This window comes from Delphinapterus leucas, chromosome 2 (genome assembly GCF_059928025.1).
Source record: "Delphinapterus leucas isolate spDelLeu-1000000601 "Yukka" chromosome 2, BTC_Dleu_Yukka2, whole genome shotgun sequence".
Lineage (NCBI taxonomy): Eukaryota > Metazoa > Chordata > Mammalia > Artiodactyla > Monodontidae > Delphinapterus > Delphinapterus leucas.
Genome location: NC_143130.1, coordinates 133,923,628 through 133,942,807, shown reverse-complemented (window position 1 = coordinate 133,942,807; position 19,180 = coordinate 133,923,628). Strand labels below are relative to the sequence as shown.

The window sequence follows — 19,180 nt, the reverse complement described above, 5'->3', positions numbered from 1 at the left end:
TGTTGGCTCCAGTGCAGAGCTTTGCACGTAATTAGATGATGCCATTATCAGCTGTTTCCAATAGAAAATCATTTAATTCCAAAAATTGTTTGGGTTTTTCATTCAGTTGATGGACTCAAAGTAAAACTTTCGGAAGTTCATTCTGTTGAAGGAAAACACTTGTCACTGAATGTTAGTATAAATTCATTTAAAGTTCAAAATTGAAGACAAAGGGTTTGTTTTGTGGTGATAATACACCTACAGATTTTGATAAAAAACAATGTCCTGGTAAAAACAATGTCCTTACTAAATCAAGAAATCTGTGGAGCAGAAATGAATTTGTAATTGGTTGAGGTACATACATAATTCATAATTGCATCCAAACATGCTGTGATATCTTACCACTTAAGATAGAAGTGGTAATTGCCAAAATATGTAGGTTTTTGTTTTTATATATACACTAAGTAATGACTATAAAGTTTTGTAATGAAGATGATGCTGAAGAGAATATTACTTTAGCATGGCATTAGAACTCTCTTTGCTGTCCATCATCAATCCAATTTTTTAAATGTTTGAGCCTTTGAAGAGCTATTTTGTAAAACAACCCAAGAGTCCTTCTTTGGTGTTGATTGATTTTTAATAAATGAGCCCTCTAAATGTTGGTTGCATTTTCAAAATCAGTAGAAAATGATTATTCAAAGTATGAATTAGTGGAATGCTTAAAGAAAAGAACAAAACAAATTTCAGCTTTTGAAGGTTTAGCAAGTTGCACTTATTATAACAAAGCTTGTAAACAAAGACCTTAACTATTTATTCCTATGAAAACGAGGGAGGAATTGTACACATTAAGTGAGGAAAGCTCAAATGGTATACTAGATTAAATTCTGAAATTTTATAATTGTATTTTGGAGAATCTCCCCTTGTGGGAAGAGTCTCCTCTTGTTGAATGCTTGCTTTTAGCTGGATAAATTTATATTCTGACCTGAAATGGAATGAAATTGAGAAGGCTTACAATTTCATAGCATCTCTATTTGGCAAAACATTTAAAATAATTAAAAAAATAAAGACAACTTATTTGATGAGTTTTGTCTTAGAATATTTACTGAAGAAATTTACTTTAGAGGCAAAGAATAGAACTGGGAAAATATGTGGGCTAAAACATTTTCATATATTTACCTGTAGAGAATATTTTCTCAATTAAAAATTATATCTGCAGGGAAGAGTCAGTTGAAGGTATGGATGATTTCAAATTAACCTTAAAATTAACTTTGAAGACGATTGTGGGCAATTTTATGAAACATTGAAAATAATAAGCATATTGGAAAAATTATTTTTCTTCAGAAAAAATGCCAATGGACATAGTTTTGAGACAGACGTGACTTACAAAGCTGATTAAATTATTAAGTAGGAACTAAGAAAAGTTATTTTGTTTAACTTATGTTTTAATATTCAGGTAATTATAATGATAAAGTTAAAAAAATTTTGTTTTAAATATACATAGGTATATTAAAATACATAGGTATATGTTATCTTTTGAACAATTTTGTTTACTTTTTGATAAGTATTTTTAACTTTTTATTTTGAAATAATGTCTAACTTATAGAAAAGTAGCAATATTAATATAAAGGCATTTTGTACACTTTTTATAAACATTCACTAATCTTTAATATTTTGCCTCATTTGTTTTAGCATGCTTTTTTTTTTTTTGCGGAATGTGGGCCTCTCACTGTTGTGGCCTCTCCAGTTGCGGAGCACAGGCTCTGGACGCGCAGGCTCAACGGCCATGGCTCACGGGCCCAGCCGCTCCGCGGCATGCGGGATCTTCCCGGACCGTGTCCCCTGCATCAGCAGGTGGACTCTCAACCACTGAGCCACCAGGGAAGCCCAGCATGCTTTTTGTATATACATATTCTTATTGTTTTCTGAAACATTTGAGAGTAGGCTGAATACATCATATCCCTTTATGCATTAATACTTAATTATGTATAAAAGAATTTCATTTTTGAAAGTAGTTTTTGAATTGAACTGTCTTTAGGTCGACCAGTGTAATGAAACAACGTTGTAATTCAGTACATAAGCGTTTCAAAAAATTGTATCATTTCAGTTATTTTAGTGTTCCCTTTTATCCTCAAAAGAGTCCTAGTCTGAACAGTCATTTGTGTGGTCATCCTAACAATAAGGACATAATAGGCACTCAGTTAATATTTGTTGAGTGATTGAATTTGTGGCCTCCTGCTTCCAATGTTGTCTTTTAGCTGTATGGTGGTGATGACTTGTGTGTTGTGAAATCTCATGATCCACACTCACTTCCCCTGTGCCATGTACACAGCTAGCAGAATATATATAGTGACTTAGACATTGAGAAGAAATATGGTTGTTAAAGAATGTATTTTAAGCACCTAAAGATATTGGAATACTTTTTATAAGATTTGGTAGATTCCAGGGCATTTTTAGAATCATGGCATTTAGAGCTGAAATGGATCGTAGACACACAAGATCTAGCCCAACCACGTATTTTATGGAAGAGAAAACCAATGCTGACAGTTAGGTCATTAGGAAAGTGGGACATTGCTCCATGACTCCTTGCCAAGTTGATTTCTTTAACCTCAAAGATTTTCTTAATGGACATTTTGATAATGAGTTATCAGACTATAAACTATTCTTTATTTTGTCAACATAATAGTAAATCGTGTTTGCCAACAAGACAAAGGGCAAAGACTTTTATTTTTTAGCTCCAGGAGGAATGTGGGGCTAATTTATTTTTTTTTAAGTTTTTTTTTTTTTGCGGTATGCGGGCCTCTCACTGTTGTGGCCTCTCCCGTTGCGGGGCACAGGCTCCGGACGCACAGGCTCAGCAGCCATGGCTCACGGGCCCAGCCGCTCTGCGGCATGCAGTATCTTCCCGGACCGGGGCACAAACCCATGTCCCCTGCATCGGCAGGCAGACTCTCAACCACTGCGCCACCAGGGAAGCCCTTTTTTTTAAGTTTTGAAGCCAGGGGGATGGTGCTAGGTATAAAAGAACCCCAAATTCCTTTGAAATTCTTTTTTAAAAGTTCTAAAAATGCAATCAGTTGAATTCTATTTATTTCCCTTTTGTTTTAGTATTCTGAAGAAGCCAATAATCTCATTGAAGAATGTGAGCAAGCCGAACGACTTGGAGCTGTGGATGAATCTCTAAGGTTTGGGGTTTTTTTGCAGTAGTATTTTATGCTTTTTCATGTGAAATGTTAACTTAAGAAAAAGAATACCTCTATTTCTTTTCTTTGTTTAAAGTGAAGAAACACAGAAGGCTGTTCTTCAGTGGACCAAGCATGATGATTCCTCAGACAACTTCTGTGAAGCTGATGGTATAACATTTTTTTATACTATGCATATTAAGATTGTGCCTAAGGAAAAGAAATTCTTTTAAAATAATTTAAAAAATTATTTCTAACAGTTTGGCAGTTCCCCAAGAAGCTAAACACAGAATTACCATATGACTTAACAGTTCAACTCCTCAGCATATACCCAAAAATATTGAAGACAGGGAAGCAGATACTTGTACACCCATGTTCACAGCAGCATTATTCACAACAGCCAAAAGGTGGAAACAACCCAAGTATCCATCAGCAGATGAATGTATGAACAAAGTGTGGTATACACATACAATGGAATACTATTCAGCCATAAAAAGAAATGAAGTTCTGATACATGCTGCAATGTGGATAAAGATTGAAAACATTAAGATAAATGAAATAGGCCAGACACAAAAGGACAAATATTTTATGATTCCACTTATATGATATATAGAGAGTAGGCAAATTGATAGAGGCAGTAAGTAGATTTGAGGTTACCAGGAGTTAGGGGGCGGGGAGAATGGGGAGTTATTGGTTAATGGTTACAGAGTTTCTGTTTGAGGTCATAGAAAAGTTTGGAAACAGCAATGATGGTTGCATAACATTGTGAATGTATAAAATTAATGCCATTGAATTGTGCTCTTAAACATGGTTAAAATGGCAAATTTCATGTTATATATATTTTACCACAATAAAACAATTTTAAAAGAAAACCCAGTTTCTGGAAAAGAAAAATTTACCTCCTGAGTTTTGCAGTTCTGTGTACTTAGTAATATAATTTTTGTGATATGTACAGGTATTTTGCATAAATAGATAAAAGGTAGAGATTGCAAAAACCTGCTTTTGATATATTGGCCTTGGATTGTTAAATATTTTCCTTAATGATGGGCTGTGTTATTTTTGGAAAAGAGAAAAATGAACCATGAGTTGTGTCTGTGACACCTAAAACTAAGCCAGAGCTCTGGTATGATTAAAATCTAGGAGCCCTAGAACCCATTAGAACCATTTGATTTATGGATTTATTTATTTAGATTTATAGATTCTCCTAGTCTTCCTTTTTTTTACTATCTACTTTTTTGTAAGTTTGTTAGCCTTTTAATTGGCTAAACAAAATTAAACCAAACTGAGTTTTTGTATCCTTCTTTGGTTCTTTTGGAACAGATTAATGATCTTCTAAAAAATCAGTGAAAAGAACGATATAGATCATTTTAATTATAAGCAAAAGATGAATCTTGCAACACCCCTTCCCCCGGCAAAAAGAGGGAAGAAAAAGTACTTATTTTTAATTTGTGGCTTCATTTTGGGAAAAAAAGATACATATGCTTTCCTTAATAAAAACCATGACCATATTTTGGCAGATACATATCTATAATCCTTTATTCCTAATTCTCAAATCTGAAAACTTTGAAAAATGAACATTTTTCTCCTTAAATTTAGTACAGATTCATTCAGTGTGAATATTCATGTTTTTACTGCACGTTTATATTCATGTTTTTATGTGTTTGATTAAAGGTTGCTGTCCCAGTCCCTGCTAGAATAATATTGAACATATGTTGCATGTACTGTATTACCTTTCTAAAATCTGAAAAGTTCTGATTTCCAAAATACATTTGGCCCCAAGAGTGTTGGGTAAAGAACTGTAGACTTATATCTAGCTTTAGGCCAGTAAAGAAAGGGGGATAAAATGCTCTCCCAACCCTAACTTTGCCGTCTTTTCTGCAAGGATTCTTTGGCTTAAACATTGTTATGTGAGATAAAATTCAACTTATAACATGTAGCATAATTTTTTTAGGCCTGCAGTGTTAGAGAAAGAATGGTACTACTTTAACCAAAGTATCCTTTTAAGACTACATGCTTACATTTGTGTCACAAATCAATAAGTCACTCCTTATATGGTGGAGTTCTGTTATCTTGGGTGAATAACTTGTCCATTTATATTTGTTTCTTCTGTTAAAGGAGGGTAAATATTAAAAAAAAAAAGGACAGCTTTGTAGGGAATAAATAATGTATGTAAATGGTAGGTAGAGGATAAAAGGTATTTTGTAAATCCTAATTAGAAATTTGAGCTTTTGTTTTCTGGCAAAATAAGGTTATAGTAACTTTTTTTTTTAGTAAAGTTGGGAGAGAGGAAGTATTTGTTGTAAGTAAAATTATGTCAACTAATGTTTATCTCTAACGAGGCAAGATATTAAAAATTTAATCATTCCTTGGTGGTTAGTTTTCTGTCTTAAAGTACTCGATGCTGAGTGTTATTTATATATATATTTTAAGAGTCAGAGTTATTTTTTATGAATTTATTATAGTTTGCTATACTGAGGTAATACCTATAGTATTAATTGAGATGAACAGAGATATATGTTCCTGAACTAGGTGATTCCATGCAGATTTGTTTTTAAAATTTTTATTTTTACTTCTTCTAGTTATTTTAATTGCTACTTCTGCCTTGGACTCTCAGTTATTTCTAGGTGCTGTCACTGGGCTGTTTATAGAAGCAAATTTTCCCCTAATTTATGACTCTAATGAACTGTGAATCGGGATAAAAATAACCAAGCATAGTTTTATCTTTGTTTTTTAAATGAGAAGTAGGTACTCTAGAGAGCTTGATGGAGTCTCGTGTAAGCATCTTTCTGCTCAGAGTTTTGTCATCTACTTTGGTTGCTTTGGGGCCATTTTCACTCACTTCCTCATTCTTTGTTGGTTCATACTGTTAAGCTTTATCGATGAGTCCGGTATTACTGTGTTATTAACTAATTCCCCAAAGTCACTGAGGACCAGGGGCCATAATTTTTTGGTTTTATTTTAAAGTTATAACACATTATACAAATTTATAGAACGTATGAGAAACCAGTATCCCACCAATTTTGGTATGTTTTCCATATATCTCTGTAATTAACTTTTCTATAATGCCTTATCTTTTCATTTTATTAGACAGCCTTTGTACTTAACAGCTCTGTTGACTGTAAAATGGTCTATTAAGATATATCATAATGCCAATGCCATAGCTAACATTTATTATACTCTTATTGTTGTGCTAAGCACCCTGCACATACAAACTTCTTTATGCCTCACAGTAATGCTGTGAGTATTATCTCCATTTTACAAATGAGGGCACCAAGGCATAGAGAATTTCCATAACTTGACCAGGGCACCGAAGTGAATAAGTAGTGGGTCCTGGATTTCTAACCCAGGCAGTCTCGCTCCAGGGACCGTGCTCTGCTCTGTTGGACATTTAGGTTGCTTCTGATTTTCCCTTTTATAAATAATGCTGATACAAATATCATCCTGCTTATAACTTTTTGAATATTTAGGATTATACCTTTGGGGCAGCTTTGTAGTGGATCCTGATGGTGGTCATGTAAGAAGGAAGTATGTGGTAACAAACTGTATGGTACTAATATGTCTTCATTTACCTTAGTTACTGATGAACTCATCACATTGTGGTTAATGTGATGAGAAATGTATGGTATATTCTTTGCCTGGATAGCTTATAAGGATTGAATTACTATGTTCCTTCAGTTCTAAAATTCACATATTCCTATTTTTTTTTTTACCATTTCTAAAACCAAGATGCTTTGTAAACAGTGTGTAATTTAATGTGGCTGTGTTTTTTCCTTCTTTTCCCTTCTTTTTAGGATTTCTCCTAAAAAGGTGTTTTTAAATCCTAGATGCATTGTTACATTTGTGGTGCCTTAGAATCGATGGAATACAGTCTGGTCATATTAGCTTTTTAAGGTTACTGAAAAGAAGGAAGATTATTAAAACATTTTATTTTACAGACATACAGTCTCCTGATGCTGAATATGTCGATTTGCTCCTGAATCCTGAGCGCTACACGGGTTACAAGGGACCAGATGCTTGGATGATATGGAATGTCATCTATGAAGAAAACTGTTTTAAGTACGTGTCATTTTCATTTCAAAATTCCTGAAAGATGTGTTCATTTCTCTTTATAAACAAATAAACAGAATCACAATGATTTAAAAGAACAAATCAAATTCACCTTATTAAAGGATGTATTTGGACATGGAAATGTACTTGTTCATTAATCCGGTTCCCCTCTGGGGAAACATGTGGACATGCTTTTCAACAAATAATTCTTTGTTCTTTAAAAGACTTAGAACAGTGTTAGACTTTTATGGGAATATTGTAGGCATTTCACAAATGTTCCTTAAGTGAATTATAGAATCTAATTTTTTAAATTAATTTTTATTGGAGTATAGTTGCTTTACAATGTTCTGTTAGTTTCTGCTGTACTAGAATCTCATTTTATAGATGAAGTAACCTAGAGCCAGAGAGATCATATAGTTAGTGGCAGGGAATAGATTAGGATGTATAATTCCTAATTCTCTTTTTGGTGCTCTATACTCCTCTTTTTGTGGCTATAGTTATTTTACCTGCTTTAAAGTTAAATTCTTTTCAGAGAATAATTATAATTAGTAACATTTGAAGACTCATGGTGTGCCAGGTATTGTGCTAAGCATGTTACATACATCTTCTCCTTTAGTCCTTGTAATAACCCTGTGTTGTAGTCATCACTGTTTATAGATGGAGGAACTGAGAGTTGGAAAGGTTAAGTGATTTGTCTAGTGTCAAAGATCTAGTAAGTGGAAGAACCCCCTTTGTACTGTTACCCACTACAGTGGAAGCTGTCAGTTTGATCATTGAGAGACTGAGACATGCTTCAAGTTTGTCCACTTGTAAGCCTCTAGGTTGTAAACAATGTATGTATTGGTTTTTGGAAGGGATGCGTGGGTTTGTGTGTGCCTGTGTGCACACAAGCGTTACGCTATCTCAGAGATGGGGATAGTTCTGGGAAGATTTCTGGAGTTCCCAAATGTGGCAAAAATACATTTCACTTTTTATGTCAAATATACGCATAAGAGATCAGCAATTTCTTTTTTTGACTTGCAGAATTTCTACAGTTTGGGAAGTGGAGAGTTTTCATTATTTACTCATTTCTGCCACGTGTATCATTTAAATTCTCTTGACTATTATTAGGAATGTTTGGTTTACTGAGTTTATTGACTTACTTTAAAGGTTTTTTTCCTTAATTTTTTTTGATGTGAACTAAAATAAAGTCCAACTAAAGCATTTGTTAGATTTTTAACAAATTTATAATTTATAAGTTTTATAGTTATTTCCTAACTAGTTTATATCATGGTCCCCATAATATTTCTAAAATATAAACAATGTATGAGGCACTAAATTGAGGATGTTAAAATACAACTTACATGTTCTGTTCTCAAAATGTCTCAAGCTGTGCAAATTTGTGAAATAGATAAAAGGACATTAAAACAATCCCTACACTCTACTAAAGATACTAATGAGTATTTATTTTGAGATTTAAAAACACTTTAGTGACATACTAACTCTCTCTTTTTTTTCTTGTTAAAAACTACCTATTATTGAAATCATAACAAACTTGATGGCCTCAGGGCAAACTGATGTACTTAAAATTACCAAAGTGGAAAATAATCTACCCACACTGTTTTTTCCCTTTTTTATTTTAGTGCTTGTGTTGGATATTTACATTTTTTGCTTGTTTGTCTTTCAAGTAGCAGTGTACTTTGTGACACACACACACATATATGATATATATAAAAAAATATCAGTTACTCTAGGAGAAGAGCTTGACTGGTATTTTTTTCTTCCTTTGTTTGAAGAGGTGATTAGGAAATGACTTTCTGGCTGCTACAATGGGAAAAGATCAGAAACTATTATCACTAAAACAAATAACCACCCTCCCTTAAAGCAGTTAGAGAAAATAAATATTTTATAAGATCAGTAAAACAATTTTATTTTGGATATAGTCATTAAAAAACTTTCTGAGATAAATTCACTTTTACTTAAATAATTATAACATGATGGGGAACATATTTATATTTTATACTTTAATTCTTTTGTTTGTAGGCCACAGACGATTAAAAGACCTTTAAATCCTTTGGCTTCTGGTCACGGTGAGTTATTTATTTGCACTGTTATTTTTCAGCCAGTGAACTTTGGTTAGAAGGAAGGAGAAGGCAAGATAAGGGTTGGCATAGAGCAGTTGAGATCATATATTCTTGTTTTCACCGAAGTTATGTCTCATTCTTGCAGAGAAATTGGTGTTGAAAATACTCACACTTCAGTAAGGAGTATTTTTGTAATGAAGTTCATTGTGTTAGACTACCATAGGATTAAGTTTAAATTATACATTTATTCTTTTATGCATTTTTGCAGAATGTGTGTGTTCAGGCTTTCTACTATTTGTACTCATCTTTTAGTTGAATGAATATCCAAAAAACTTCTGCCTCACATCTTTCCTAAAACTTGAAATTGTTATATATATTGGGAGTCTGATTTCAAATTCACATGACTTTATATCTCATTAACATTTTTCATTTTCTACTTACACTCAGGGTTTGGCTTAAATGCTGCCTTCCCCGCCCAAATTTCCCTGATCCTCTTAACTGGAAGTAATCTCTCTCTCCTCATAAAGTGATCTTATGTATTGTTTTGTTCCTCTTAACAGCTCTTTCCACTTGCTAGCATTATTTTACTATTATTTATATATCTATTGATCTGCCCTGGTACTTTGGACATATGGGCAGCATTTATTGATTTCATCCCTTAATACAGAGTCTGGAACATAACAGATGGAATAGTTTGTTAGATAAATGATCAATGAAATTCACCCTCCTCATTTAACAGTCTTGTCTACAGTAGTGAAAATCACTTGTTCCTCCAACAAATGATTATCCACCATTTACTATGTGCTAGGCACTGTATAGGTGCAGAGGGGATGTAAAATTGAAACTCACAAACCCTGCCCAGTCTATAAGAGACAGAACAGTTTGTTGAATAAACCATTTCAAGTGTATGATTTCAGGCTTTTTCCTTAGGAAATATATATCCCTGTTCTCTGAATATGTGCTTACTGATGAAATCTTTGATGTACTTTTAGCAAATGTGGAATGGTTTTCATTTTTTAAATTTATTTGAAAAGCTGCTGATCTCATAGAGTCAATAAACATGAATTTCCTCCTGGAAGGCAGTGAGATTGCAACGTTCCCTAAATGTTGGCAGACTCGTCATTCTTAGAAATGAAAGAGCATCTTTAAACAAGGCTTTTGGATTTATATGGAGTCACATATGGTACTCAGTGGAAACTATTGATTTACTATCAGATGAAATGCAAATTCCCAGGCAAGAGATGATCTTCACTATGAACTCACATTATGATCTGATAAGTTAATTAACCACCCTCACTTATTTTAAAGATAAATGGGAACAATTTCAATGTTTATTGTTAGGGAACTAGTTAAATGAATTATGGTATATTCATATAGTAGAATATAACCATTCTAAATGTTGCTGAAAATTTATATTCATTTATATCAGTGGTGATCAATAGCACATTTAGGAGAAGAAGCAGGTACCAAACAGTATGTATAATATATATATATATTTTTTTTGCGGTACGCGGGCCTCTCACTGCTGTGGCCTCTCCCGTTGCGGAGCACAGGCTCCGGACGCGCAGGCTTAGTGGCCATGGCTCACGGGACCAGCCGCTCCGCGGCATGTGAGATCTTCCCGGACCGGGGCACGAACCCGTGTCCGCTGCATCGACAGGCGGACTCTCAACCACTGTGCCACCAGGGAAGCCCTATAATATATTTTTTATAAAAACATAATTGATATAATATCTAAATATCCTGTACACAAAGAAAAAAGACATTTACCAAAATGTAAATGGTATTTATCTTTGGGCAGAGGGAGTTATGGATGATATTTTTTATTTTATCTTTGTCTTCTTTTTTTTAACATATATTTGCAATGAGCATATGGTACTTTAATAAACAATGGCATTAAATAAAAGTGGCAAAATGGAGACAGTTCTTCAGTAGTTAATGAGCAGCTGCATACAAACTGCTGAATTGTGCATAATTTGAATCTTACAAATAGTCTTTAAAAATATTCCTGAATAAGGTAAAATTTTATAATGTCAGTCCCAGGAGTTTGGAAGCAATAACACACATCTTTAGCAGAAGCTGTGTTGTAGCTGTAGAACAAATAAATAAGTGAAAAGACTCTGACAGCCAAATAACTGTGAGTCCTTAAGATATTTAAGAGTACTCTCAGGTGATAGATTAGATTTTTCTTTCCTGTCAGCCCATATTAAATCTTGGACAAGCTGAAAATACTCTTTATCCAGGCTCTTGGAGATGAAACTGTTTAGTCAAATCAGGCATAATTCCTTTCATCACCAGAAAGAGTTGCAGTCACAGGCACATCTCACTCTAAGATTTTATTTATGTGGGTGAACTGATGAACTAAAGGTAACCTCTACTAAGTCTTATTTTTGTGGAAGTGTAGCAGTTTAAAAGGAGCATCTGGAAGGAGTTTTTAATAATAAGCATTTTGTTTTCTTTTTTCAGGGAAAAGTGAAGGTAAGTATGTCTTTATCATACATCACATATATGAATTTGCTTATACATTCAGATGTTTGTTGGGCAAACTTGTTTTGTTCTTCCCGCACGTGAGACGAAGAAAAAGTTAATTTTTATTTCTTTACCTGAAATTCTAGGGGTGACAGCATAGGTTAAGGGAAATGTGACTCTTTGTGCCTGGGATCAGGCAGTAGAGACAGCCTGCCTCAGCCTCTGATAATTCACTGGTTCATTTTACCTATTGCATGTGAAAGCTAGGCATTTCCCCAGCCTCTGTCAGGGAAAACGTCTCCTTTACTGGTTGAACTCTAGTATCTACTAGGTCTCATATAGGAAGGTTCTAGACATGATCAGAGTGTTGAGCTACCGTCTTCCAAGCTTGTGGTGACTCTTGGGTGTAGGTATCATTGCCAGCTCTTTAAGTTAATTATAAAGCTAAAAGTTTTAACATATTTTAGGTTTACTCTGTCTTTTTGAGAACGTTTTTGCTTTATGAGTGAGATTGAAATGATTTTTGTTACTATTTGAAGATCTTAACCTGTCTCTCATTATCAGAGAAAAGATTGTTAACCTGTAGAGGCTGTCCTTAGAGAAAATATCTTATTTATGAGTATATTTATAAGTATTCATTTTAGTCAAATATGAAAGCTGATATATTAGGTGATTATCTAACTGGATCACATTCAGAGAATATGTACTTCAGGATTATAAAACTGAACTGAAAATTTCTTTAGAAGGCTAGGTCCCAAGCAATGTCACACTCCTACTCCCCCCAGTTCATGGTCCAAAACTTGAAAAAAAAACCCTCAAAACCTAGAGGTTCCCAGTAAGGAAACAAATCACTTGTAATCCCACAACCCCAAAATAATTGATAATGATAATGGCTAAGAAGATATGCTAGTACTTTTCAAAGCAATTTACAAATATGAGTTTATTTAATCCTTCCAACAATCCTAGGAGGTATTATTTTTATCTCTATTTTATAGAGGCGGAAAATGAGTCCCAGAAAAGTTTAGCAACTCCGCTAAAATCTTATGATTTGTAAGTAGCAGAGTCAGGATTCAAATCAGTCAGTTTGGCTCCAGCATCTGTGCTTTAGTTACTATCTCATACTGCTTCTCTGCTAACATTTTGACAATTATTATTATTTACATGTTTATATTTTTATAATAGATATATTTATAGTTTTATATATTATCATTACCATGTCTACTTGCTTCCTTAGCCTATATCCTCATCAGCTCAGGGTGCTCTAGCAAAATACCATAGACTAGGTGGCTAAAACAAAAGACATTTATTTTCTCATAGTTCTGGAGGCTGGGAAGTCTATGATCAAGGTGCCAGCAGATCTGGTTCATGGTGAGGGCCCTCTTCCTGGCTTACAGACAGCTGGCCTTCTTACTGTATCCTCACATGATAGAGAGAGAAAGAGCTCTGGTCTCTTCTTCTACTTATAAAGACACTAATTCCATCATGGTGACCCCACCCTCATGACCTTACTTTGATTACCTCCCAAAGACTAATTACCTCCCAAAGACCCACCTCCAAATACCATCACATGGGGAGCAGTGGGGGTTAGGGGGAGGGTTTAGGGCTTCAACATATAAATTTTAGGGGGGACACAAACATTCACCCATAATAACCTAGATTTCTAGAAGTGGATCTACTGGATCAAAGGATAAGGACGTTTTAGGCTCTTGATACATACGACCAGATTGCTTTTTGTCATTGGAAGGGTGTGCTAATTTACACCCCTTCCAGTCATTGTGCCTGCTAGTTTTACCTGACCCTCATCTGCATTAAGTATTATGTTTTTACCTTTACTCTTTAGAGTAGTATCTTTATAGTTTTAATTTGAATTTTTATTTATTTTTTTATTGAGGTTTAGTTGATGTACAATATTATATAAGTTTCAGGTGTGCAACATAGTGATTCACAATTTTTAAAGGTTATATTCCATTTATAGTTATTTTAAAATATTGGCTACATTCCCTGTGTTGTACAATACATGCTTAATTTGCATTTTATTGTTAGTGAGGCTAAACACTTTTTATGTGTTACTACCATTTATATTTTCCCTTTATGAATTCTCTATTCATATTTTTTGCCCATTTTTAATGGGCACTTTGGCATTTTTATTCAGTTTGTGAGCTCTTTATATACTTTATATACTTAGGATATTATCCTTTGTTGTATTTGCATTTTGCCCGGTTTGTTGTTTGCATTTGTTTATAAAGTTTTCTGACACACAGATGTTTTATGTTTTTATGTAGTCTATAAATATATAAATTTATTGCTTATCTCCTTTGTCATTTCTTCCATTACTTTTATGCTTGTTTGGTTCATTATTAATATTACTATAAACAACTTTGTAAAAAGAACTATATAGTACAATGTTTGTCATCGCTAGTAAATGTATACATAGAATGTTCACATAGTTATAATAATTATTTCCTATGCCTTTTTATATATTATTTCAAATAAACATTTTCATGCATTGTCGTGTTCCACATTCTTCTCATTTTAATAGTTTTATATTATTCAACCATGTTAACTAGTATATAGTATTCTATCATGTCAGCTTAGGCCTTGTATATTTTGATTATTTCAGGTTTTAAAAATTATATGTAACATAATCATCTTTCTGCAGATTATCCACCCCCCCACCTCCATTTTGAGTTATTTCTTAAGACCATAATTCTAAAAGCAGAATTGTCAAGTCTAAGTATATGAACAGTGATCTTATTAGGTCATAAAATATAAACGATGTTTGGTTTTTGTAACATCTCCTTGAATTGCTCTTTTGAAATATTGAATAGCATATAATACTACCAGCTATAATAATATACCTCCAATACTATTTTATAATTTTTATTTAACTTTTCTCATTTTAAAAAGTGTATAATGAGTTCTTAATTTTTATAGCATGAATTGTTACTAAGGCTAAGTATTTTTCCATGTATTGATTTACTATTTAAATTCTGTGTTTTGACCTCATATAAAACATTTTATCCAGAAACTTATGAGGCTGGGGCCACCTAAGGCAATGCTAAAGCCTTCTAAAGACCGAGCAGCCAAGTAGAACTTAAAGTGAATCCATACCAAGAACCTCTCTTTCCTTTACAAACAGAATTTGGACCTTTGAATCACTGTTTGTCAAAAATTTGCTATAGTATTTTAAAACTTTTGAAAAACTTACGTTTTGGCATTTTTACAATCTCGTGACTTATTTTTCTTTTTATTTCAGAGAACACTTTTTACAGTTGGCTAGAAGGTAATTGAACATTTCTAAGCAAATTTAAATAACATTTTTTTCATTTTTAAATGCACATAAAATTAATTTTCTGCCTTACAGATTTCACATATGAAATTTATATTTCCAAATTACTTTTTGCAGGCCTCTGTGTAGAAAAAAGAGCATTCTACAGACTTATTTCTGGCCTCCATGCAAGCATTAATGTGCATTTAAGTGCACGGTATCTTCTACAAGGTATGTGACATTTTACTTTTATTCACTTTACCACACTTATTTTCAGGTATTCTTAAAATTTTCTTGGTATTTACCTGGATGAGAAAGGATTGATCCTATTGAATATTAGGCAGTAAAAGATTTATTCTTAAATGGTAGTAATCAGGAATGTGGGAACCATGGACCTTATAAGGAATAAAGTTCAGCCTGTTCTTAGCTCTCTTCACCTTCTTTTAAGAAGCTGCTCAAAATCATACATGTCACTTTGGAAATGTCCTTTTGTTGTGGGAATTAAAAAAGCTCTCAAGAGCATAGTTTGTTTTTCATTAGATATTACTGTATCAGAATCCCTATATTTGTGTGCCAGCTTCAGGCCTGGAGTTTAACAGGTAAGAGCATTTTTTCTGCTGCTCTTCATGCTTTACGAAGGCTGTTGAAAAATTAGACCATGTTGGAGTTTCATCAATAACATATTTCTTCTAGAATTACAGTATCTTTTACTTCTTAGAAACAAAATCATAGTAACTTTAATTAGGGCTTCAAACTCATTAGTAATGTCAGATAGTCATTTTTGACTTCTGTATCTTGGTTTTATGGATATGTTTATATTCAGAAATTTGATTTTATTAGTCCTGGTTTCTCAGTAAAATATTGAGTTTATTTTCCTTTTAAGGATGGCTTCTAGAAGATAAAATATTAATATGGAACTATTAAAGGCTAAATTATGTAAAACAGTTTTCATGGTTGTATTGATTATATATTTTAAAATATAAAATGAAATTAGCTTCTGCAGGCATCAATAACCTAATATAAGTAAAATGAAACTTAATTTTAAAATGCAGTTTTTTTAATATTTAATTCTTCTTTCTTCTCAGATACCTGGTTGGAAAAAATATGGGGACATAACATTACAGAATTTCAGCAGCGATTTGATGGAATTTTAACTGAAGGAGAAGGTCCACGAAGGCTTAAGAACTTGTACTTTCTCTACTTAATAGAATTAAGGGCTTTATCTAAAGTGGTACCATTCTTTGAGCGCCAGGATTTTCAACTCTTCACTGGAAATAAAGTTCAAGATGCAGAAAACAAAATGTTACTTCTGGAAATACTTCATGAAATCAAGTAAATTGTGTATTACAACTTATACATTAATAGAAGAGTGACAAGTGGTATCCAAAATTAAATTCTTAAATATTCAACTTAGAGAAAGGAAAACTATCTAAAAAATAATTAAAAGCTAATTCTGCTCATAGGTCTTTTAGAATTGAGTTTTGGTTTTGTTTTCATTTTGACTTATGTACTAAAAGGCACATAGTTTTAGTTTTAAGAGCCATTCTTTTGGTATTTGATACTTGCATTATTTTCATATTTAGTTGAACAGGTTGGGTTTGGGGCATAACTTCTACTATATTATACAGTTAGCTTTTATATTTGAGGATAAGAATTTGTTTGGGGGCATAGAATTTTTGATTTTACTATCTATTCTACTCTATTTTACTTATATTATTCATCACTGACCAGCAAAATGTGGTATCAGCAGGACTTTTAATGTTTTATAATACATGAAAATATTTTCTGTTCTATGCAGAGAATATATGTTATTTATGTTTTTTTTTAATGTAGGTCATTTCCTTTGCATTTTGATGAGAATTCATTTTTTGCTGGGGACAAAAAAGAAGCAAACAAACTAAAGGTAATAATTTTATACTCTAACTTAATTTTTAAATACAAACTCATGCAGGTATGAATAAAGGCCGTGTTTTTATTCTTAACAATAAATCTTGATATACATCCTGAAATTAGAAGAAAAGTCAGAGTCATAATCTCTCTTTTCCTCAAGAAAAAAGATGTCCAAAAGCAGGTCCAACTTAAGATCTAGTTTGTGTTGTTTTCAAAATAACAACAGAAATGTGTACTCTTTACAGAAGGCTTTCATTTCACATGGATGCTCTCATGTAGTAAATAGAACTTATGAATGAAAGGAAAGGGATCTAGAGCACAAGGGGCAGAATTAGTCTTTCGCTGGAGAGAATTCTGAAAATAGTTTTGGCTAAATTACAGGATGCTCTTTAGGAGGAGAGGTTACAGTATTGTTTTGTCAATTCATCTCATTCACTGGGAATTAAAGAAATTTAGTTACACCAGGATGCAGTTCTGGGAAGAACAGAAGACCTGAGATCACACAAAATGGGCTCTGGTCTTTGCCTTACCTCTTAGTAGAGGTATGACCCCAGGCAAGACCATCTTTGTGCATATTTGCCTCAAAATACTACAAATAAAAAATCTCACTGGGAAGATTTATTAAACGCTCACTGGGTGTAGAGCATGATTTTTGTCACTAAAGGGAGAGATGCTTCTACCCTCAGGGGATTTCTAAGTCTTTTTGAGGACTTAAGTAAAATTATATTACTGTTCTCAGTTATAAAGCTATAGGTAAGTAAAGCAGGTGGCCCTCAGTAGGACTGGGCTGGATCTGATTTCATCAGAATATTTATAACAAACAATCTTCCTTTGTTTCTAATTCTTTGTTTCTTTCGATAATGAAATAACGTGATTTTTTTGCAGCTTGCAAACAAAATACTTTGTGCACTCCATTTTTTTACTGTTAGATAATAGTTATTTTTGACCTCCCATCTACCTCCTACTTAAAGCATTCTTGCTAGAAATATATATCTCAGTGCTTATATAACCTCCCAAACAGTTTCCAGGAACTTAGAAGTGAGGGGGAAGATGCTGTAATAAGACTTTTTTCCCTACTATTTTCGATATCTTTCTTATTTTTAATACACTTGCTGGTTTATGGAGAGTGTTTGGCATTTACTCATTTTATATTGTACAGATTAGAAATATTTCTCACATCGTTTTCATTTTATCGAAACTCTGAAACACTCAGCTTTCATATCCTGTGAAATTTAACATAATTTTTCTGAGTCCTTTTACAAGAAAGGAGTAAAACACCAAGGAAACTTGTTGATATCAGATATTTACTTTTTTTTAAAATAGCAGTTTATGGTGAATATAATGGATTTGAACAGTCATATAAGTTCATTTGAAAATCTCATCTTGTCTCCTTTATACTCTATCAATGTATGGTTAGAAAGAGAGGACTTGTATGAAAGAGAATTGTTTAGTGTTCAGTTCACAACAGAATAGGATCTCACCTGAAGGCTTATAAAACATCTGAGAATTGGGTGAGAATTGTTTTTTGGTCAGTTGGTTTCATTGAATATAGATCACAATGTTTAACCACAGAATGTTTGATTATTCTACCCACTGACTATAATTTTAAGTATTGACTCCAAAACTGTGTAAATTAACAAGGAGAATTTGTAAATGATTTAGGTTCTGGTTATTTTAAGGATCATACATTTTTCTAATCTGGGTTAACTTTAGAATATACTCATGTTATTGGACATTGATTGTCATTTGTGGAAGTCACAAGGATTTTCTCCTTGTTCTGATCTAGTAAATTTCTAGCTTATTAATTTGGTTCTAGCATATTAAGTACATTTAAGCAATTGTGCTTGGTTTTAATTTTGCGATGTTATTTTGGCTCTTGTAAGCAACCATGTTTATTCTCTGTACATGCCACATAGGGATTTACTCAAGAGTTGCCATATTCAAGTGTTTGAATTAGTGAACATAGATTCAAATACCAAGGTTAGACAATGTGTACGAAAGGAAGCACAATCATTTCGAATAGAGGCTTCCAACCTTTACGAGTCTAAGTCAAGAACTTTCAAGGCCTCTCCCCACGACAGTGGTGTTTTTATCATCTATTGATTGTGAAAATATAACTGCCAAAAATCCACTATGCATTTAGTAACACTTTTAAAGTAAAAGTTCTGTTTTATTAATCATAAAATTTATATCCATTTGGAAATTTATAGTGCATACATGTGAGCTGTTTGTTCTGTCTATAAACAAATGCTTGTCTACACAGGGATTTTGTAGACTCTTATACC

The 19,180-nt window shown here is 33.1% G+C and overlaps 1 protein-coding gene across 7 annotated transcripts in view; it reads left to right on the top strand.

The window, feature by feature from the left end:
- ERO1A (endoplasmic reticulum oxidoreductase 1 alpha) overlaps positions 1 to 19,180 on the top strand; it is a 44,516-nt gene that overhangs the window by 18,432 nt on the left and 6,904 nt on the right. For 6 of the 7 annotated variants that reach the window (XM_089907710.1, XM_089907708.1, XM_089907712.1 and 3 more), the window contains exons 5-13: positions 1,669 to 1,857; positions 3,085 to 3,161; positions 3,256 to 3,329; positions 7,094 to 7,214; positions 9,228 to 9,274; positions 14,994 to 15,020; positions 15,144 to 15,236; positions 16,091 to 16,337; positions 16,839 to 16,908. In XM_089907710.1, coding sequence (XP_089763836.1) covers positions 1,669 to 1,857; positions 3,085 to 3,161; positions 3,256 to 3,329; positions 7,094 to 7,214; positions 9,228 to 9,274; positions 14,994 to 15,020; positions 15,144 to 15,236; positions 16,091 to 16,337; positions 16,839 to 16,908 — 945 coding nt within the window. The remainder of the gene's footprint in view (positions 1 to 1,668; positions 1,858 to 3,084; positions 3,162 to 3,255; positions 3,330 to 7,093; positions 7,215 to 9,227; positions 9,275 to 14,993; positions 15,021 to 15,143; positions 15,237 to 16,090; positions 16,338 to 16,838; positions 16,909 to 19,180) is intronic. The other variant, XM_089907711.1, reaches the window with a different exon arrangement.